At 34.9% G+C, this 23,709-nt stretch overlaps 1 protein-coding gene across 2 annotated transcripts in view; it reads left to right on the forward strand.

Moving 5' to 3' along the window:
* Positions 1-10,785, forward strand: part of SAT32 (interferon-related developmental regulator family protein / IFRD protein family) — a 51,997-nt gene extending 41,212 nt beyond the window's left edge. The window contains exons 6-13 of one of the 2 annotated variants that reach the window (XM_089820425.1): positions 6,172-6,258; positions 6,363-6,475; positions 6,584-6,869; positions 6,942-7,022; positions 7,176-7,226; positions 7,355-7,432; positions 10,215-10,355; positions 10,544-10,785. In XM_089820425.1, the coding sequence (XP_089676551.1) occupies positions 6,172-6,258; positions 6,363-6,475; positions 6,584-6,869; positions 6,942-7,022; positions 7,176-7,226; positions 7,355-7,432; positions 10,215-10,313 (795 nt within the window). In that variant the 3' untranslated portion in view covers positions 10,314-10,355; positions 10,544-10,785. The remainder of the gene's footprint in view (positions 1-6,171; positions 6,259-6,362; positions 6,476-6,583; positions 6,870-6,941; positions 7,023-7,175; positions 7,227-7,354; positions 7,433-10,214; positions 10,356-10,543) is intronic. The other variant, XM_089820426.1, reaches the window with a different exon arrangement.
* Positions 10,786-23,709: the final 12,924 nt, after the last annotated feature.

Raw genomic sequence — 23,709 nt, forward strand, 5'->3', positions numbered from 1 at the left:
ATTGTTTCAGTTTTTTTTCTCAACTTTGGAATTTCTTATGAACATTGATATACTAGCTACTCCATCGTATTGGATAGGATTCTTGAGAATTAAGGCCTTGCAACCTATGATAATGAGTAACAAGTCAATTGAATTGGAAAAGGTCCAAGAAAAAATGGTGGCAGTAGGTGAGGAATGTAGTGTGATTAAAGATGGGTTTTGGGAGGATGTGAAATGTGACACTTACAACAATTTTTACTAGCATTGTTGGCATCATTCAAGAAGGTGATGATCATAGGCCAAATACTTCGACCTAACAATTGCTTGACTGATCCAAAGCTTTTAAAAACTTGGGACTTAACACTAACTCGGATATTGGCAAGTATAGTCAATGGAATTTTGGGGACTATGTGGGATGTTTTTGACCCATTCCTACTTCCTCAAATCTTTTTGAAGTGGGCATTGCCCCTATTTAGTGAAGTATGCGTCCGTGTATAACATATGAAAATAGTCTTCGTAAACTTAAAGAAAGGCTACAAGGGCTAATTTAAAAAGTATTTAATGTGCAAGCACATGAGGAAGTTGAGGATGCTATTGATAATTTTCTCTTTTCTAGGTGTGCCCTTTTGATTTTTCTTGGTCCTCTTCATATAAGGATGCCCTCAAGTAGGAATGTAGATGAGTTCATTTTTACTTGCCTCCACAAGAAACAGTTATAGAATATTAATTTATGAAAAGGCCATTCAAAGATTAATTTGTTGAAGGAGAGACAATTTAGAACGAAATACCCAATAATTTTAGATGGGTGTACAAATATTGAGCATTTTCCATTCATTAATACAATTGTCCCGAATGTGACAATATTTTATTTCCTTTAAAGTCACTAATTGTTGTGGAAAACAAAAGGAATGAGAATTACAATTTGAAATTCGCAAGTTTTCTTTAAAGGTGGAGCTCTCGAATGTTGGTGTACGTTAGTCACAAACCCAACCAATGTATGTTGAAACAAGTGATGTTAGTTCACAAATCTTGTGTGGGTTAGTCAAAAGCACAGCCAATGGATGTTGAAAATGAGTGATGTTGGTGTTAGACTTTCAAGCACATACTTTGATCCCTTTCAGTGCACATGTTGAACATTGCTTTGAGGATATTGGGTATTGGGTGAAACATGGGGCACCAAATGTTGTAGATGTGTATTGGTTATAGCCCAATCACTACTCATTTGCATTGTTGAACATACGATGTCATCTGCATTGATGGAAGAATGTATTGAAGGATATAACAAGATATGTGGTGAAAAATATGGTGTTAAATGTTGGATATATGTGTACATGTTTATATCCAATCATTGTTCCTCATTTTTGTTGTTTAACATGTCAAATGCTATAGAGATGCCTAAATATGTATGTCCAATTGCCATTCATTTTCATTGTTCAATATATGTTGGAGATGTGTAAATATCAAAAGAATACTCATATGCGTTGTTCAATTCTTTTTTTCAAGTCTAGAATTCCTTAAACACATGGATTTAACAGCAACTCCATCTTTATTGGAGGAGATGCTTGAGAAGTAAGGTTTTTGCAACCTAGGTTAATGAGTAGTGAGTCGATTGGAATGGAAAGGGTCCCAAGAGAAATGATGACAAGAGGGTGAATTGTTTGGTGGTTAAAGATAAGTTCTGGGAGGATGTGAATTGTGGCATTCATAGCACTTATTGTTATCATCATTCCATCAGGTGATGACCATAGTTCAAAGATGCAGACTTGGAAATTACATGACAAACTCAAAGACTTTTAAAAACTAGGGACTTAACACTACTTGGATATAAACTTAGCAATAATTCTTGCAAATTTATTGAACATCAATCTATACATTATTTTAAAAATATTCTTTAAATTCATGCATATAATTTATTATGGACCATATTATTGAAATATTTCAAATGGATTTGGAAGATGAAATCTGTATAGTACAAAAATGATGGAACTTATAAAGGGTTTAAGTCTCAGTGTCATGCAAATCTAACATTGATGGAGGCATTGTAACTTGATGGCTGATTTTCATATATATAAACAACATGTTAACCTTAATTTGTTCTAATGGTTCTTTGCATTTCTAGGATGGCAGAGATGTGGGGATGGGCCTTTGCAGATGGCTGTATATGTAGGAATGTTTACCTGTTTATTCTTATTTATATTTTATGAGAGTGGCAGAATCTAGTATATCATTGATATTTCTCCCACTTTTGAAGCCGCCTTGTTTTTCTCTGTATGAGAAGGTTCTTAACTTAATAATTAGAACCTCATTTGTATTAATGTCCATGGTGGGAACCAATTTTATGAAGATTTCATAAGCAATGAAAACAATTAGCACTTGATTTTGTCTGGCTAATTCTTCACCATTGCACATAGTTATTTTGCATATATGCCAAAATATTAAATAGAAGAATGCTAACTCACCTTATGCTTCTCACTTTGTCATTGATTATGTTCAATAGATTGTGGGCAACAGACTTATAATAACTTGTTTTAATTAGATATTCATCATTTGACTAGATTTTTGGGAGAGACAACGACCATGAAATGCAGGCACTTTATTTGTTGGCATTTAATAACTAAACTGTTTCAATAAGTGATTGTGCGGGGGATATGTGAATGTTCTTGGGGTGATACCCAAGGTTCCCCTTGTAGAGAGGACATCCTTTTGGGAAAAAATTGGAATGTGAGTTGGAGGATGTTATGTTTGTATACAGGTGGGATGTGCTCAAGGTTTCCCCCTTAGAGAGGGCTTCCTTTTGGGGAAAAAAAATGGAATGTGAGTTGGGGATATTATGTTTGCTTCCTTGGGTTGTCCCTTTATAGGGAAACAACTGAAAAATAAAGGGGATGCATCATTGGGGAACATTTATTATTATTAATCTCTTTAATATTGGAAAATAGTGCAAAGATAACACTAGTAAGCTATAAAAAATAAAATCTCTATCTCAAGGAGAGCAGCAGTCAACAGTTAGAATACCTAGCCTACTAGTGGCTAATTTGTAAAGCTTATATAAATTAAAGTTTGATGAAAATAATTGGAAGAGGAAATTATGCCCAACTGTAATATAATGCTCTAGCCATTGTTGTTTGGGTGCTTACAAAGGATTTCTGGGTCCTGAAGGAGCTGAACTTGAGGATCCAATACGTATATGAAGATTAGTATGCACAACCAAGATTGTTTGGCTACTTATTGTAGCAAGCTCAAATTCATAATGCCAGGTTATTGGAGTTGATGTGAGATGATATAGAAGATTAGGCTGATAATGAGTAAACTTGCAGATCTGTGCCTCGCATTTTGGTATTACTGGCTGGTTATTTCTATCATCATATTTTTATATATATGATATTTTTATCTCAATTGATGATTGAAGAATATGTAAGAGTTATCTTTCGTTTTTATTTCTGTTTTCAATATCAATTTTATTTCACAGATACCTTCGAAATTAAATTAACTTTGATATAAAAGACATACAGTTTGCAAGTCTTGTTGTTTTTCAAATATTTTAATAAACTATAACACACGCACACACCCACCCACCATTTTTGTCCTTATCATCTTGGAATATTTCAATATAGTAAACATGGCAAGGATCAAGACCATTAGTTTGGTTGTGAATTCTATTTTAAAAAGTCAATGTTAAGAGAAGAAAGTGCCGAGGGTGATTGGAAGTTTTGTACCTTATCAGAGTAATATGAGTTGTTATGAATATTTTTTCCTTTTACAATTGTTCAGTGCAGTGTTATGTGTGGTCCAGATGCTCAAAAAAACAAAGACAAATCCTTGATGAAATTTCTAATTCAAATATGGGCAATGTGATTGCTGCTTACTATAGTTAAGCCACATCGATTAAAAAACTTGGAAGAAATGGGACACTGAATTCAGTGTTACCTTGTTCAGTGTGTTCAAGCTCAACTTTTGTAGTCGAACTAGACAATGAGGGTTTTCCTCTTTGGAGAGCAGCTACAATTGCTTCTGAGAAGCATGCAAGCTCTGTTCAGAAGGCAAAAAACTGAAGTTTCAGAAAATTGCCTTGGTTTGTGAATCTCATGTACTGAATTTCTAGTTTCTTATTGGGTTTGCAAATCTCACGTGCTGAACTTTTGGTTACTTGTTGTTTGTGAATATCACATACACATGGGTATGAAGGAGCAGTAATAACATCGAACCTCATAATATTCATCTGCAGTTCTGATCTATGACTGATTGCCCAACATCTGTATTTCATAATTAAATATAATAATAATTCTGTATCACAGCCAAGCAAGACAGTGCTTTATAATTTGCTTAGATTTCTGATTTTTTCCTTTTAAGAAATTTAATATACACTTGAATAACCTATCTTGATGGGCATACATAAATTCAAATGGGAGAGGAGTCCTATGTGAGAGGTGTTGAAGGGCTTGACCAATGGTAACAAGAGTGGACATTTCTGACAAGGCGAATGGCTTGACCAACGGTAACAAGAGAGGACGCTTCTGACAAGGTGAATGGCTTGAACATTACCAGCAGGAGATAATCCCCCCAATAAGACAAGACAGGACAAGATGGAGGGTTTGACCAATACTAATGAGAGAACTCTCCTGGTGAATGAAGAGGAGGAACCTGATTGATAAATCAACACTGAATAGAGGGCAGGACCCTGTGCTGATTGTTACTATTTATCAACTATTTTAATTCACCATTTTTTTGCTTATGAGGATGTCATGTAAGAAAGTGCTTTAAAACTTACTTTGATTTCTGATTTTTCTTTTTAAGATATTTAATATACACTTGAATAAGCTATCTTGATGGGCATACATAAATCCAAATGAGGGAGTAGTCCTGTTTTTAAAGATTTTGAAGGGCTTGACGAACAGTAACATGAGAGGACTCGTCTGACAAGGCGAGCTGCTTGAACATTAATAACAGGAGATAACTCCCCCAATAAGACAAGACAGGAGAAGATGGAGGGTTTGACCAATGCTAATGGGAGAAAGCTCCTGGTGAATGAAGTGGACGAATTTAATCGATAAATCAACACTGAATAGATGACAGAGCCTTGTGCTGGTTGTTACTATTTATCAACTTTTTCCATTTTTTTGCTCACAAGGATGGCATGTCTGCATAAAAATGTACTCTCAATTGTATACCCCTGCATTTCCATGAGAGGAGAAAGATTGTGACCTTGTATATATATTATGCATATCTAGAGAGTGCACACTTTTTGTTGTGTTTGGTCAATTTGTTTGATAAGAACTCCTATCTTGCCTTGGTCAGTAAATTACTAAATTCCATTCAAAATATTTGCAACATTTTTATTCAATACGGCATATGAATCGTTTTGATATGTGACTGACTGTTTCCACTGCTGATTTTTAGGAATAAATCAGATTTCATCTCGATTACAGATTCTAATATATAATCTGGCATGCAAAATTTCTGACAAATTGCCATTCAGCCCATGGATTTTTTGTTTTCAGATAGATTTTGGCAACATTTCAGTTTATTTGGGAAATGGCTACCTTAAGGAAGCTATGGCAATTCCTTAGCTATATACTGTTAACCTCCTTAGTTTCTTATGATACTGCCAGTCAATGCAGTTGATTTTAAATGGTTCCTTGTGGAGAATAACATTAACTTTTTACTTGATATGAAAATGTGTTGATTATACACATAAATTGATTTTATGTATTTGCAAATTGAAGTTACAGCTCAGTTAAACTTTGAGAGAAAATTTACTGAAGTTGAGAAATGTCCGTCAGAAGTTTATGAGCAAGAAAACGTGCACTTATGTTTCCTTAAGTACTGCTTCTTTGGGATGTTTCAGTTAAATTGGAGTTTTGTCGACAAATTACTTAAGCTGAAATTATTCATCTTCATGATCCAAGCTTCTCAAAGGAAGTCTTTTTAACATTGTAACTTTTCTGTGTGTAAATTTTAGTAGTTATGAAACCAACAAATATTTTTATGTAAGAGTACCCGTGAGTCCAAATTAATCAGAATTTGCATAAGTATTTAATTTATAGTATAACATTGCTTCTTTTTGATGTTTCATGTCATTCTGTTCTATAGTTTTCTGAATGTCATTTGGGTAGTAGCTATATCATAGAGGATCACGAGTGCTTGTTGAAATGTGCCTCATGTTTGTATCTGTATATACTGATTCATTAATAGGTCCTGCAATCGCTTGCTGTTGTCACTTTTGTTGGTGGAACTGATTTTGAAGAAACAGAAAAGTCAATGGATCTTCTTTGGCAACAGGTAAGTGGATTGAATCTATTAAACTGACGAATATGAATTGGCGAGATTTTATTGAATATAGAAATGGCAAGGTTTTGGTTTGAAGGTCGTTGGTTTGTTTGCAGATCTCAGGGACTAATAAAACACAGCCTGCAGTGAAAGCAGCAGCTCTTTCAGCATGGGCCTTTCTTTTAACAACTCTCCCTACCGATCAACTTGATTCTCAGTTCCGTAAAAAGTGAGTAAATCTGCAATTACACAACCCCATTTAAGTGTACATTAAACCATCTATTTTTATTACCTTTGAAGACAATTTAAAGTCTGTTGTTATAATTACTGGCTGCAGATTTCTTCCCATGTTATCAACATTTCTGGAACATGATAACAGAGCCGTGCGTATAGCTGCAGGCGAGGCAATAGCTCTTATTTTTGAGACTGTTAATTCTGAGGATGAGGGTCAGGATGATTTCAATAATCTAGTTCCCGGTAGCTTAGATCAATATAATGTATTGGAAAAGAAGATACTCGAACAGATGAAAGCACTTTCTATAGAGGGTAGTGGCAAAGGGTCTTCAAAAAAGGATCTCAACAGCCAACGGAGTTCTTTTCGCGACTTTTTAGCATCTATTGAGGTTTGAGTTGTTTTTGGGCCAATCAAGACTCTGTATATGAGTAGTGCTAAATGTAAAAATTGGATTTTGCAGGATGGCACAAAACCTGAGGCAACGGTAAAGTTGCAAAATGGTGGTGTTGTAAATGTATCAACGTGGACTCAAATAATACAGGTAGTACTGCTATAAGTTTCATAGAGAAGCACTATAATAGTGTAATATGATGAAAATAAATCTAGTGGTTTTGTGAAAGTTTGGTGATCCGGCTCTGCTGACATTCGTATTTATATATTTACCATTTGATGACTTCTAATTTTTATTGAACAGACAAATTTTTTTAGACAGTTTCTTGGAGGTGGTTTTCAGAAACACATGCAGGTAACTTTATTTGTCATTAGGAGCTTATTTCAGCATCTGTATCATTTTATATAGATAGAGAATGGATTCTAGTGAGTTTGTGGCAGTAATGTTCCTTTTTTGAGTTTTGTAAGGTGATATTTTTACAGGTGAATACCCTTCTCCATGAAGTCTTCAGTTTTACTCCTAATCAAGAAAAGCAACAAGCACTGTCAGCCAAAGAGAAGGTGAGAAATGCATTTATTTTACTGAATTGGGGATCCTTCAAGAAAAAAAGTGTAATGCCGAGCGATTACAAAGCGATGAATGGAATAGAAGCAGTTTATGTACCTCATTAAGAGTTGAAGTGGATCACATATTAATCCACAGATAAATTGTGAATTGTCATTACAATATTAAATTTTTAAAAATCAAATCCTCAAGTTCTACCATAATTAAGTGACATAAAAAATCAGAATTGTATGTATCTTAGAAATCACAGGGTAGAGGATTCCCCAACCACAGACAAGAAGGTATTCGTCAAAATCATCTTTTCAAATGATATTGCAGGAAAATCTGAAACAAATTTTATAACAGTAAATCATATTTAACTAGCATTGGTCAAGTCCAACACATTCTTTTATAGCAAATGATTTCATTTACATGAGAGTGTACTCTGCTGGAGGGTTTTCCTTCCGAATGGCATGTGTTCATCATATCTCAGGCGCGCTTGAATAAACTCTAGAAACCAAAATTGAAACTATACCTAGAAACAGGAGATTACTTGGATTTCAGATCAGGAATATAAACTGCACAAACCCATCAGAGAAACAGTTCAAGTCATTGAAGCAGATGTCTTTCAAATATTGTAATATAGCTTGATAAAGCTTGATATATCTCTGCTCAGATGGGCTCGATGATTATCTGAACATATTGCTAGTTTTTAAATTATTGTTGATCTTGACTTTGACCAAAATTTTCACGGATATTGTGATATTATTGGTGATATGTTGTGATATATTGATGGTTAGATGAGTTTGTTTTTCTCTTCTAATTATTCTTTTCTGGAACCTCTATAAATGGGCTATACACATTGAATGGTGCAAGTACCTGTCAAGACTAGCAGCTGCCGTTATTGAATGGTAGTTTTGTCTGTTGCCAAGGGACAATAGCATTATTACTGTCACTATTTCAGAAATGCCGAGTTGCTGATTTGGGTACAGGTTATGGGCTTTTATGGGCTTGGGCAGAGTGGGACAAAATTTTATACCTTTGGGTATGGGTGTGGGTATGAGAATGCATATATTTATATATTATATTAATTATAAATATATGAGAATGTATATGTTTATATATTATATAAATAATAAATATATATAACATTATGAAATTTGTATTCAATATTTGACATAATTTAGCATTAGTGTGGGTTGATGCATCAATATTAAATATAAATATTCATAATGATTATAGGCAGAATGTTCTCTGTTCTATTAAATTAATGCAACAAAGGATGAAAATTGATGAGAGGAGTAAGGACGATACTGAACAGACGCTGCTTGAGTTTGGAGGGACAGACACAGATGATTTCAAACACAGACCTGGCCAGTGCTGTTGGAGTTCTGCGGAACCCGGTGCAAAACCAGGGCTGTATCCAGACAGGACAAAGGATATGGGCTGAACCCCCACCCACACCCAGCCTGACCCCCATACCTAGTAACATGACAAAAATGACGTAGTTACTAAATTGCAAAGACTTGGGATAATCAGGTTGAAAAACCTTGTTAATAGGGAACATGACTGTCATTGTGATGATTGATTATGACTGTTGCCTCTGATAACAACAAACATTGTTGTCATTAATAATAATATGTGAACATAGTTACTACAAAAAAACTTAAAATGATAATGCTGTCTTCATAGTAGACAAAATCTTCAAATGATTATGCTATCCTTCAATTTGTCATTATAATTTCACTACAGATGTTAGTAGTTAGTACTATTGTTGACTTGTTTTTATTTCTACTTGTCAATATATATTGTTGTTACATAATTTGTAAATGTATTTGTATTATTGAGGTCATTGTTTGGGAGTTTTCATTGTTGTATGTGAACTGTTAATAATGTCACATCAGTTGAGATGGTTGTTGTCCTTATCGTCTTTTGACATAACTATCCCTTTGTGATTAGTAATTTTCTTCTGAGCACTGATCAGTAGCATTTCATTGTTGTTCTGATTTCTGTCATTCTTTTGTTGTACAGTGTTCAGTAGCATTGTTACTAGTATTGTGAATCGCGATCATGTAATGTCCTTGTGATTATTCCTGTCAGCATTATAGGAAATATTTTTGACCATAATGATTGATTTTGAAAAAATGAAACATCTTTTTCAAGACATGATTTTGTTGTCATGAGATGACCGGTTCGATTGTTGTAAGTTGTAACTACTGTAAGAGGTTATGGAAACCATAGTTTCTGTTGGTGTATAGGTTAGTCTCTTGGACTGGATAATTAAGGAGATTGGTATGGATAACATGTTTTATTTACTTTTAGTAGTATTTTATTGCATGGAGGTTTATTATTGTCCTGGCAGAGTTATTTTCTTCAATATAATAGAATATGTAAATGTTTGGTCCAAGTCCAGATGCAAAAGCAAATGAACATGAATGAAAAGCACAAGAAAATGGTGTGTGCATTTTTGTAATGAACAAGTTTTTAGATCTCCAAAGATCTGTTCTTTATTCTGGAGATCCGTTGTAATACAGAATGCTGTTCATTTGTAGTGGGAAAAATGTGACCTATTGGGATTGTTTTTTAATATAACTTTTTGATTGTTGTAAGAAAATTAATCGAGTTAGTTATTTTTAGTTGAGAGAATGCTAGTTCTTACTTCTCTCAGGAGGTGATAATCCTCTTTAATTATCTTGATTTCTATTTTTCCCAATTTTTTGAGCTGCTCTTTACTTAGTTTTGACTTCTGATTTTTAATAAATGTTAGGTCACAAACTGATTTGCTTTTGGTGACTGCAGAGGCTATATATGTCACCAAATTCTGCTGCTAGCAAAGCAAGAACTCAGCAACGAAACAAACGGCGGTCAGCGAAGCAAGAACTTGTTAGCTCTGATTAAACAGTGCTCCACTGTTTAAGCAGGTCAGTTTTAAACATAAAGGTGTGGATGCAGATCTGTGGGCCTCTGATTTTGGATCATATTATCTTTTTATTATCTTTCCTGTTTTTACTCAATGCATGGTGTGAAGGATGGATGCTTGATTTTGTAGAAAATATCTCTTGGTTCCTTGACTCTTTCTTATTGCCTGGAAAGATTTAACATCTTTTATTTGTTGGTATGATATGCAGTTGCAAAATACAAAGCATTATGATTGGCATTGATTATTGAAGACTGCAATTTAAGGTCTTGGTCATTCCTAGCGACATTTAATTGTTTGGCCAATTGGTCTTGCTACCATTCTTGTATTTATTATTTGATTATACAGTGCACAACATGATTCAGTGCTTGTTACTTGAACAATAAGGGAAACTATCCTAGTTGTGTTATGTTATTATCATTTATGGCAATAACTTTCAACCAATTATTTTCAGTTATCTTGTATTAATGGTTTATATTTTAGTTGTTCTTTCTTTCTCAACCTCCCGAGCAATACCATAAACCATAAATCGGGGCAATGGCTATTCCGTTTTATCCTCTCTTTGAAAGTTAAGGTTTAAGCATTCTGTTTCTATTCAATCCAGTCTCTACTGGACAAGGCATAGGGTGATGCCAGTTTTGAATCATAGGGTAATTGTATAAGTGTATGGCTAGCTGCTGATATACTATGCTTAAATATTATTTAGGGGAAATGTGGACACAGGTATGAGCGGTTGGTCTCTTTTTAAGGTACCGTTGAGAGAAATTCAGACGAAATGTCATTTACCGACTTTAAATGAACTTTTTTCATTTTTGATGTAATGTTGTTATAAGTTACATTTTCTGCTACAAGAGTTCCGGGTTATATGCTACAGACCCCTTAAAAGTTTTTGGGCTTAGACATTTATGCTAAGCCACAAATCATAGAAAGATCTGTCGGTTCCTAGGAAAGATATGCTTTTGGTTTGTGTTTAGATGAGGAGCCTCTTTGGTATTTATGAAAGACCTGACTTGGGTTATATTCACTTGATTCGAAGAGATCTCTCTTCCAATTTGTTTCTGATTAAACTGAGGGGTGACTGATTAAACTGAGGGGTGACCATCTTCCTTTTCACTGTGGCACCTCCCCTTGCATCAAATGCCATGTCACACTCTAGTCCACTCATCTTTTTCATTGGTTTTTTCCTGATGGTCGAGCATTTTCTATTGTATATTCTAAATAAGTGTTGTAGTCCATCTTGTGTTGTTCATGTTGAATTTGTAGAACACTTAAATTGCATCCTTTCCTCGATTGTGTCTGACATAGTTTATCTCATTTATGAGAGTGATATTGAAAATATTGAATAGATCTATGAACGATTTGTCTACTTTCTAGAAGATTCCCTTACTGTAGGATACTCATGGATATGAAAGAACTGAGACAGCCGCAATTTAATATTTTGTGACCTTGTGTAGATTATTATACCAATGTTGATGATCTCCAAACCCCTTAAAGCTCCTCATCTGGGCTACACAAGAGGCTACTCATGACTTCTTTTAGTTAGAAACACGCTGACATTTTCTGCTTGGTGAATTATGACATGGAAGCAAATTGGTGCTCACAGACTTAGTTTAACTGTATTATACTTGTCTTCTGTAAGAGCTCTTGAAAGACATGCTTAGTAGGAGGTCCCTTTTTGTCTTTACCTAAACTCATTCAAATAAACAAAGGTTAGTTGGGCTAGGTACATTAAAACGTGTCTTATCAATGTATGGACCTAGAAATTGGGTTCTCAAAGTCTTATTCCAAACTTCATTGACCTTGGAATAAATGCTGCCTTTGAATGTGCATGACACCCAAACAAAACTAATGGCCTCCACTCATACATATCGACAAGCTTGACTGTGCTATGTACATTCAAACAAGGCGTGGTCCTCAAAGCTTTATTTCAATCTTCACCGACTTAGAATTCATGTAAAATTGAATGTGCACGATACTCAAACAAAATTAATAACTGAATATATAAGCTTTACATATTTAAGACATTTTCTTTTTAAGATTTCAGAAACTTGTCCAAATAATGTGAGTGTACTTTTGCATCTATGCCTGGTTCTCTAAGGCCTTTGGTCAATCATAGGGTAGAGGTAGATGTTTAGCTGAAATACTGTCAAGTTATTAAGACTACTTGGGCATGATTTCAGTCAAATTCACTAAAGCTTTAAGTAGGCCTTGTTAGTATTGTCTTTCAAATATGACAGTATTAGCTACATCATTCAAGCATTATGATTGCCCCTTTGGTTTCCAGAAGAGTGATAGATTTAAGTAGTATAAATGACCAATTATCTTAAGTGGAGAACTAAAATGAACAGCGTCTTTACATATTAACTTATTTTATAATAATCTCGGTTCAAATTACTTGTTCACAATACGCAAATCTTAGGGGCTGGTGCTTAAGCAAGATAGCTGTCCATGCTTTGTTTGAGCAGCAGTAAGGAGAACCTCAAATGTTAATGGAAGATGCCATTTGGGCTCACTGAACAGAAGATAGCTGTTTGACTTCTGGTGTTCAAGTAGGTCATCGTTAAAACTAGGTTGAGTTGTGCTCCTTCATCAATAATCTGAATACTATGGAGGGATTTGGTTAAGGTAAACTCTGACTTAGTATATTGATTATATTGGTAGTAACATTGTGAAATATGTCAAATGGATAAATATGTGATCAACATGGTCATCTGTATGTCTACACCTCTATCTTTTGCCTTTTGCTCATTCAATTCCAATTCCTAAAAAGATCACAATTCATTGCCGGAATAGAAGATAATAACTGTAATGACATACAAAAGTAGTAAATGTGGGACGTAAAATCAGAAATTTATGTTTATAAATAATTTATGGTTGGAAATATTGATTGGGTTCTTGTAGGGATGTTTGGCCTTTGTATTTGTAGAGGTATTTCTTTGGAACAACACTTTGAACTTTCTGCATTTGACTCTTTGTAATCTAGAGACATCTTGTTGGTAGTAAAGCACATCACTCTTTTGTATACGTAGGTGGTTGTGTGGGTTCTTCCTTATCATTCGTTCTTTGCAAATCAAAATAACATTGTAACTTTGTCAGTTCCAACTTTTGTGGTATATATGTCTTTGGAAGTTTTTGATGTTAAAGCAGCCAAAAAAAACTAGGGAGCTGACGCTTAATTATGACTCCTATAGGTGGATTAAGCTGTTAATCGACATTGTCAACACATCACATTGTTGCAAAAGACGAGAACCATCTACAAAATATTAAAAATTTACATCAAGAATTGGCTATTAGCCCAAAGAATCTTCACAACAAATACCAACACAAAGTATTCCCCAAAGCCATGATATTTATCCTAAAATTAACCATATTTATCATAAAAAGATTTAGAACACCATAAAATTATTAACCATATATGAGCTTGAAGTTTCAAGAGCCACACTGGGTTGAACGAGACAATTAGGGAACAATGCTTGCCAAAAAAAACCAAAGAAACTAATCATTACTGGAAGCCAAAAAAAGTAATCATTTTCCTTCTCCTTGGGCTTTGAAAACATCATCCAGTTGCAGTCATATGTGAGGACCCTGAAGAGTTCCCTAAAATTCCAGGATTGATTCCCTATGAGTAGGAAGTTCCATCCCACACCTACAGTCTAAGTAAACTAATCACCCTTTGCCACAATAGGGTCGGGTAATGGGAGGATTAGCAGGTAGTTGGGCTAGTTAATTACTAGAAGTGTCATTCCCTAGATTTGCTAGAAGTGTCATTCCCTAGACTTGTCACACTGACTTCTACTGTACGAAGCACAACGTGGTAGAAGAGGAATGCATCACCTTCGAAGGAAAATGGGTGAGGGTTGATAAATTTTCATCCAGGATTTCTAGATCCTTCTTAAATTACCTCCTATTTGGTAACACATGAACCCCAACCCCCTTCATCCATAGTCTTAACATCAATTGTTACACGATTACCTATGTTCAAAGCAGTGTGGAGAGAGGTGGTGGCCACTATGGGTGATACATTTTTGCTTTCAATCTTTGGTTTGATAGTATGGTCGAAAGATTTGGTTTTAATGCTCTCAAATACGTAGATGGAGATGCTAGTTTTATGGATTTTATACTTTTTGGGTCCAACATTCTCCTTGTGATCAACATTAGAAGAATTATCTTCCTCCACAGTCCTCTCTCTCACAACCTTCTCCTTTTGATGGGGTTTGGCAACAATTCTAGTGGATCTATGGGGGTGTTTCTTCCACTTCAACATCAAAGTTCATTTGTTGGATTTGTGATTGTTTACCTATTATGGTTGTGGGTGGGCAAGAAGGGTCCTTTTTAACCTTTTGATTGGTTTCTGTTGGGGAACTAGAAACAAGGGATTGTTGGGGAGAATAGTGAGGGGTTTTGGGTCTTTTACACCATTTTTCTTATAAACACAACCAAATGGTTAGGGGGACAAGGAGAAAAAGGGGCCCCTTGCATAGTGATTGCTCTTGGAGGACATAAAGCCATATGGAAATGATATTACCATAAAATCAGACCTCAATGTGAAATAGTAATTCTTTTTACTTGTTTACTACAATTCCTAGCATTGTGCATAATAAATTCTAGGGAATGGAGTAAGTAGGAAGGGATAGAAATTAAGTGATGGTGTTGAAAAGGATCGAGGAAGTAAAAGTAGTAAACACCAAAGCACCCTTCCAACATCAAATAACTCATTACCATATTGCACACCTTGTCCCAAGGTTTGGGCAAATCATACTTGTCGAAGATTCTACAAAGCTTGACTAAATCTTTGCCTCTATGGTAAAAAACAATTGAGAATGGCTTTATTAGAATCCACGTTGACTTTCTTCCGTTTGCGGCCCTTAGTAGAAACAGCCATGGCTTGAGCTATCACCTCTTGATTCACTTTGAAAGTGATGTCACACATGGTGACCTTCCATTCATACCACTCGTAAATGAATTGGAGTGACAAGCTTCATTAAAACCAATCATGGCTTCCATAAAATGCACAATTCCACCCTTTGAGATAACAAGCCGTAACTTTAGATTGTTTTTTATTGTCATCCTCAATCTTGTTCCGTTCAACATTGACTTTTTTCACACCCACATTATCTTCTTCCAACTTGAAGGTTGCAATGCACACAAGAGCTACAATTATGGGAAAATTGCAGACCCAGAGACCCAAAAAACTAACGGGGAAAATAGACCCCATAAATGTCTTATAGGGGTACAATAATTACAATGCATGTTCGTTCCCAAGGCAAGTACAATGTAACATTTAGATTCATGTAGGAGATCATTCCTCCAATTTTTAGGATTACATTTAGAATGTGATAAAAAATAATGGTATCGACCCTAGTAATTAAGATGCAATAATAATCTCAACTTAAGTAGGATTGCCCCTTCATAACATTTTAAAATTAGTGCATTTCACCAATACTCATTTTTAAGTATAAGATGTAGTGTTGCCATGTAATGTGTCTTAATCAAAGGGTGGGTCCACTTAGAGCAACTAAACAATTGATTTGATTCCAACTTCCTTGTTGTCCATAGAAGCCATAACAAAATCCAACAAATTCAACTATCATATGCCATCATGAATCAACTTGTGTTGGTCTTGTTTGTTCTCAACATTGTTGGTTGAATTCCTACGAGCCTTGCCTGCTCGATGCTGGGAATCTCAACACAATCTTGGCTAACTTCAGAGACTGAAACTTAATAATTCAATCTCCACACATCACGCTCTGTGGACCTAGGCATGTGTGCCTTTATTTCAATTTCTTGGGATGATTTAAGGATTGTTAATGCAAACTTTATGACTGATACTCTTTAGTCAAGTGAATTCTCAAGGAGAAATCAAATGTGTGAATGCTTTGCATGCGCAAAAAATATAGAAAATAAACTTATGCAATTCTTGTGGATAGAACTTCACCGATCTTCAATTGTATATTTATCAACTTATAAGAAGTATTGACGAAGGTACGCTCTGATACCACTGATGTAGGTACGCTGACGAAGGGCCTCACCACCCTACCAACTCATAACCAAGAATGCAACAATATGAAGACAAAGAGAGATAAAATGCTTCCCAAGAAATTTTATTAAACTTGAAAATCCTTAGCAATTACAATAACCTTTCTGCAAGATCTCTCAAGATCCAATCCAAATCCAAGCTAGTCCAGATCCACGCTCTGGTAGAAACCTCCAAGATCTCAACTTGTGCTCGCAAGCCACCAAGCAACCTCCTTGTTTCTAAACCACAACCACTAGCTCTCTTCACAAACTTATTCCAAGATCCAAGTATAAACTGCCTCACATTCAACGCTCTGTCTACACTCTCACAAGTCCATCACAATCTTGCTGTAAACTGCCTCACATTCGGCGCTCTGTCTACAGACTCAGGAAAACTCACTCTTCACTTTCTCCTTCTCTTTCACACCTTCCAAATTTCTCACCTTCCAACTTTCACACATTCAAGCTTTTCCTTCCAAAGCTTCCGCTTCTCAAGCTTCTCCTTGAGCTTCCACTCCTCAAGCTTCTCCTTGAGCTTGATTAGAAATGCTCATATGCCTTGCTTAAATAGGCACTTACCACCCCATGCATGACTTATCCACAACCTTCTAGAATTCCTCCACAACCTTCTACAACTTCCATAACCTTCTACAATATCCACAACTTTCTACAATATTCATAACTTTCTAGTATTCTACCCACACACCTCGATAAATGGAATGACAACCATTTATTTTTTTTAATTTTTTCTATTATGCCACCTATGCACCTCAAAAATAGAAATCACCTTTTCCTTTCTTTTCTCCCTTTTCCCCTTTTTTATTTTTTTATTATTTCTCCTCTAATTTTCGTCACTTTCTCTCTCCTCCAGAAATTTTTTTTTTTCAAATTTTTTTTTTTTTCATTAATTTTCCCATGCAAGATGCTCTTGCATCAAGTATGCAAAGTTCAGTCCTTTCCAATTCGGCAGAATAGAGTCAACCCTTGCATAATCTTATCATCAAACCTTTAGAGACAGTGTGCACCCCTTCAAATACTAGACGAAGAATATATAAATGCAATCCCTAGTATACATGAATTTAACCCCATCTAAAGGAGACCAATTAGATATATACCATAGCGCAATATGAGAATATTTGATAATCAAGATCATGCATTACTCTAATCCATTAGAATAATAACATAGATTGAAAGGGATGATAAAGAACACGAGCAATTATAAAACCATATGCCAAAATAGATGTAAAGAAAGCGTCATTGTATTAACTTCATTTATAAGGAAATACAACAGAGTAGTTTAGTTGCATATCCAAGCAAGTAATTGCATAAAAATAATGATTACTTCATAATGTATTTGCTATAAATCAACATACTATATTTTATTGAAAAACATATCTTGTCATATATCATGTCTTAAAACTTTTGATTCTTAAATAGAGGTCTTGGTACCTTTTCTCATGAAAATGAAAAGGTGCAACATAGCTTCAGACCTCATTATAATCATAACTAACTATTAACCAAATGTATAACAAAATAATTAACTTAAAACATAAAAATCATTTCAAATTTCTTCAATTTCTTCACCCCCAACGACCACTACATCCTCTAGTACATCTTTAGGAACTTTCATGTAGATATTGATCCACTTGGCAATTTGAGCATGTGTAGGCCATACAAATTTGGATCTTTTGGAGTAAAAGCTTGCAAATCTAGCCACCTTTTCCCTTGGGCAATCTTAACATTTGCTATGAGTTTTGTTTTGTGAACTTAGTTTCTATTGCAATCAATTTATTCAATAACTTGTGAAAAGAGTCCTTTGAACTTGGTTATCATTATTTGTGACAATATTGCAAATTCTTGTCTCCAACCTTCCAATTGTTTGATTTTGTCATCTCCATCTTTAATGCTAGGGATGCATGAATGATTAGTAGAGCTAACTACTTTTAATTTCTCTTTCAACTTTTGTTGCTCTTGATTCATGTAACTCAAATTCTTCGTTACAACATCAATGAAATCAATATTGGCTTTTATCTGCATAAGAGCATCTAGATCTCTTTTAGTATCCTCAAAGAGTTTATTCAACTCAAACCTAGGAAGACACCATTTGCTTTCTATTTCTAAGAGTATATTCCTTCCCTTTGCAAAGAAATTCAACATATTACAAATGTTATTGTACCCTTCAAATACCTCATCACATTTAGCCAAAACAAGATTCATTCTATAAACAAGAATTTCCTCCAAGGTTTTGAAAACACAATCTTTATGATCAACTTTTTGAATCACTTCTTTAACCCAGTCTTCTTCAATGACTAGAGTTGGAGCCTTGTGAACTATAATGGCATTCGTACTTTTAGTAGATTTGAATTCATTCACTTCTCTCTCCAACCTCCTTGTTTTCACATGCATTTTATTTATTATTGAATTCGTTTCAATCTCCCTTTACTACAATTCCTTGATCATTTCTTGCATATGTCTGATCTATTTTGAGCTTGATCGAACATAGAGTCATGTGTTAACTGCGTTGCAACAAACAAAGGCTCTATATTATCCACAGTTCGTACCAGAGCCAATCCTTCCTCTCCTCTGGATATATCAATCATTCTAGGTTTATTTCCTTTAAATGTAACCCAAGTAGCAAGAGTCACTAGTTTTGGATCATATCTAGTCCCTTCAACTTTGTCATGTGATTCAAATTCTGACACAAAGGTTGAATCTTCTTGCTTTCTAACTTGATCTAATAAAAAAAATTATTTCAATGTCAAGCCTGACATAATAAATATGTCACCTTTTTCAACCATTTCCCTTTAGTGCATGAAATGTCATCTAAATGTAATTCATCCATCATTTTCTGAACAATCGTAGCATGTTGGGATTCATCCACACCTTCAAGTCTTTTGATCTTTCTTTCTTGAAAATCCCTCATCTTGTACCTTATCCAAAAATCCTTAAATTCCAGAGTTTGTGCAAAGTTTTCTTGTTCAATAAATCTAAGAGACATAGGGTCCCTCTTATCCTCTATATCGATTGGGTCATGAACATCCATTGTTTGAGCATAATAGCCATGTTTCTCCTTAGAAAAATTTGGAGGTGGCTTTAATGGTTTAATACTTTTATCTTCCTTCAAGCTTTTCAGAATACTTACAATATCTGCTAACTCTTCATTATTTGAATCTTCGCATGACACCAAAGGAGTACTGATCCCTTCTTGTTTGAGGTATAGGGGTAGAAAGGCTATGACTTGATCTTGTTATGCTAACTTTCTCTTTTTGGCTTGGGGAGGTAGAAGAGGTGGTTCAACCTTTTTAACTTACTCCTGCTCAACATATTCCTGATGCAATTTATCAAGTCTTTGATAAATTTATCAATCCTAATTGTGTCCATGTCTTCCTCGAGATGAAATTGAGGCGAACCCTTACTTAATCTTTGACCTTCTATTTATGTCAAGACATTCCACTTCTTTAACTTTGGGTATTCTTCTTGCAGATCATCATAGTTTCTAAAAATATCATCTTCCACGTTTAACTGATGAACATATATGGCTTTTATGGCCCTGATGTGTCCTTCAATATCATAATCTTTGCTTTTGTCACTTACAAACCAATACCTATTCATGATGTAATCTCGAACTTCCTAGATCATATTGTACCCAACTAAGTAACCATCAAATTTTATGAAATGAGGAATTGCCTTTCCTTCTTGGTTGAGCAATTTTTTCTCAACCCACAACAATTTCCATATGAATTCTAAGAAACCTAATCTCTCAGGGACAAATGGAGGAACTCTATGAGGCAGTTGCCTACACCCATACAGTCTTATTAATGTGTACTTTGATTTGAAAATCCAATCACCCATGTTAAAGTTATAACCTTTATTAGTTAAATGTTCTTTGGGTATCGACATGTCCTTGATTTGCTGTGGTAGCCTTGTGATAGTACCTCCAAGCATCCTTATTATCCACTGTACAAATACATCTCTGAACACTATGAAATCACCATCCTTTGCATGTGTATCCTAGAGTGGACACCATAGTTAGATAGTTTGCTTATTACCTTCCTCATCAATTGTAGCCAACTTCATACAACTACTGAATTGATTGGCATTCTAATAGAGAATTAAGTAACAAAGCAAAGAGTAATTCGTAAAAGACTTTGAAGTCTTTCATCTGACCAATTGATTGTGAAGGGTTTTCTCAATTTCGCTAGCAAAGTCAAATTCTAGATAAGTGTGAGGGGTTTTAATCTTCATGTAATCTAATGTGATTTTTTGTTTTTTATCTTCTCCAAATAGTTGCAACCAAGCATAAAAAGTATACTTGAAGAAATCCATAAAAGAGTCAACATAATGAGGATCCATATGATCAACATACATCAATTTTTTATTATGGCCTCTATACATGAAAAGTGCAATTTCTCTGTACTTGCCAAATTTCATCGTTTTTTGATATTCATTCTTAAAATGCTACCTATCAATTTTCGTCAGGGCTTGAATCCAAAACATTCTTCAATACATGATTTTGTGAAAACTAGTAAAAACATACCACCCATCTTTCTCATAGTTCTGGTAGTAGGATCATGATGATTGGCTACAATGTCTATGAGCTCTGTGTCTATAAACATATTAGGGACTACAATTTTACATAGGTCTAGCCTCCATGGGCTATTTCTAGGTTCCTTTCTATCCTTGTTTGCATAAATATACCAAAACAAAGATCTATAATGCAATGGAAGATTATCGTCTCTATAATGTTATTTGACCACGAGAAGAAGAAGATGTTGGAAATATTCAGGACTAGCTAGGTTACTAAGAGGGGAGGGGTGAATCAGTAAGCTTAAAACTTTTAACAAATTCAAACTTAATAGCATAATGCAATTATCATTAATAGATCTAATCAACTGCATGCATGAGAAATTGAAAGCATATAACACTTTGAACACAATATTTGGTGACCTAGAAACCTTCCAAATAGAAAGTAAAACTGGGGTAGGGATGATACCCACAAAACTTCAACATTGTAGTATAAAGTTGGCCTGTTAAGGCTTGCAATGATCACTTCTGATGATCTGCCTTGTTAGGAGCAATTAGGACTGCTAGGTCCACCTTGTTAGAGTTTTTACAAACATACAATGAAGTATGCACTCGGTAAAGAGATTTAAAGAAAAGACTGTTAAGTCTACCCTGTTAAAGGATTTGAAGCTGATTCACCTGTTAGGATGAAATAGTAGATCTCTTACTTACAACTGAATTTCTGATTGAGATCTTTGAAATATTGATCACCTTTATGTGATAGATGCAACTCTGCTACTCCTGATATGGCCTTGCAATACACTTTGCTCTGCTGTTGATTCACATCCACATGCTTTTCATTTCATTCACATTCTCTTACATCAAACTATTACACTTGGGTATGATACAATACATTACATATTTACCAACCCAATTCACATAATTGCAAGGTCGGCCAGTACACAAGTTAACACCAATATTACAGAGTCGGCCCAAATGTAGAAACTCGAGTTCTGAAAATTGACTTGGTGAATTTCTGATACACAACATCCACTATCATTACTCGGCATCGTCATGCACTCAGTAGAAGTAGAGGCTCAGTCCATATTGATCACTTCAATGTAGTTTCAAACTCGGTATACATTGGTGACTCGGTAAACACTAAACATCTCATTACTCGGTTAACACTAACTTCGCTTCACAAGAACTGATGACTCGGTAGACACTACGAAGCTTGGTAACGACTGATTTCCTCGGTAAGAACTGAACTGCTTGGTCTGAACTGCTGGACTTCACACTGCCTGAATTCACTTGGTAACCACTAAATTACATGGCAAACACTGGAGACTGATCAAAAAGCTCGGTAACTATACAAAATCTGAATAAGTGTTGTCACTAATAACAAACTTAATGCCAACAATCTCCCCTTTTGACATTAGTGACAAAAACACTTATCAGCCAAAACTTATATACAACATAGTGTGATATTGACTTGATATGGCATGCTGAGTTTTTGAGATTTTTCAAAATTTTTCTTTGTAAACTCTATTATATATACATTTTTTTTGCATATATCTCCCCCATACAATATACATATTGTGTCATACTGAGTGTATCTTTTGGTACGAAATCTTTTTTTTGATATATATAAATATCTCTCCTCCTTAAATACATACATGTCTCTCTACCCCTTTTTGACAATAATGCCAAATATTTATACACAATCTACTTATATAGAGACACCAAAATGTGAGAGAAATTCAGAATGTACCTTAAGAATAAGAGTTAAGGTCTTGTCCCAGTTTTCTTGCAAAATTTTGCAGATTTGAAGAGCAACTTGTACTTCTGCAGAGAGCTCAATCATATGATCTGCAATTGAAAAATTATTGTCATGGATCAATGTTTTGGAATAAGCAATGTGCTTCTACATTGTATCCATGATGGGAAGGATCATGTTTTGAATGTCTATGAGTATAGACCGGATCCTTGCTTCCTCTCTCAATAATTCTACCTGCATATTTGATGAGAATCTGATCTTCATATGGTGTTTAGAGCTTGAACTGGGGTCAAGTTGCAACTTCTTTGCACTAGCCATCATATCTTCATCAATCTTATTCAATTTTCTCTTAATTTCCTTAGTATGCTCGGTAACATCACACAAATTTGCAAAAAGAGATGTCACATTTGTGTAAGAGGTTTCAAGATTTGTTAAAATTGAAGAAAGCTCTATATGCTGGATAGCTATTTGTTGAGCAATGTGCTCAAGAACTTTGTTATCAAACTTCTTTTTTGCTTTCTCCATCAGCTTATCTTGGCCACTGGAATCTTCATTGAATTTGCTGACTGCTTCTTCTAATTGCAACAAAATGTGTTGAGAAGAATCAACTTCAACACCTATAACTTCAGTCAAAATATTCTTTGCGTCCTCAATAATCCTATATTCCCTGTCTCTTTCTTCTCTTAATTGCTTCTGCTTGGCTTTCTTTTGGAGGAGCTGACTGACTAATCTCATTTGATCTACAGTGACATTGTCAAAATCCAAATTGGGAATTTCAATATCCTCATCCAGATCTATATCTTCCTCTATTTCCTTTCTACTAATTAAAAGTCTTGGTTGAGTCTTTGGTTCAACTTCTGAAATTAACACTTTAGATTTTGGAATAGAAACAATACTGGAAATAGTGGGGCTAGCAGTGAAAACTTGTACAATTCCTACTGCTGGAATACTTACAAAATCCAAAACTGATGTATTCGCCAAATTTCCCAAAATTGAGGTATTCACAAGTGAAATACTGATAGAAGTATTTACAATTGAAGCACTTATTGAAGCATGTACAATTGAAGTAGCCAAAATTGAAA

This window comes from Cupressus sempervirens, chromosome 3, assembly GCF_028749045.1.
Source record: "Cupressus sempervirens isolate cs-2001-9-10 chromosome 3, ASM2874904v1, whole genome shotgun sequence".
Lineage (NCBI taxonomy): Eukaryota > Viridiplantae > Streptophyta > Pinopsida > Cupressales > Cupressaceae > Cupressus > Cupressus sempervirens.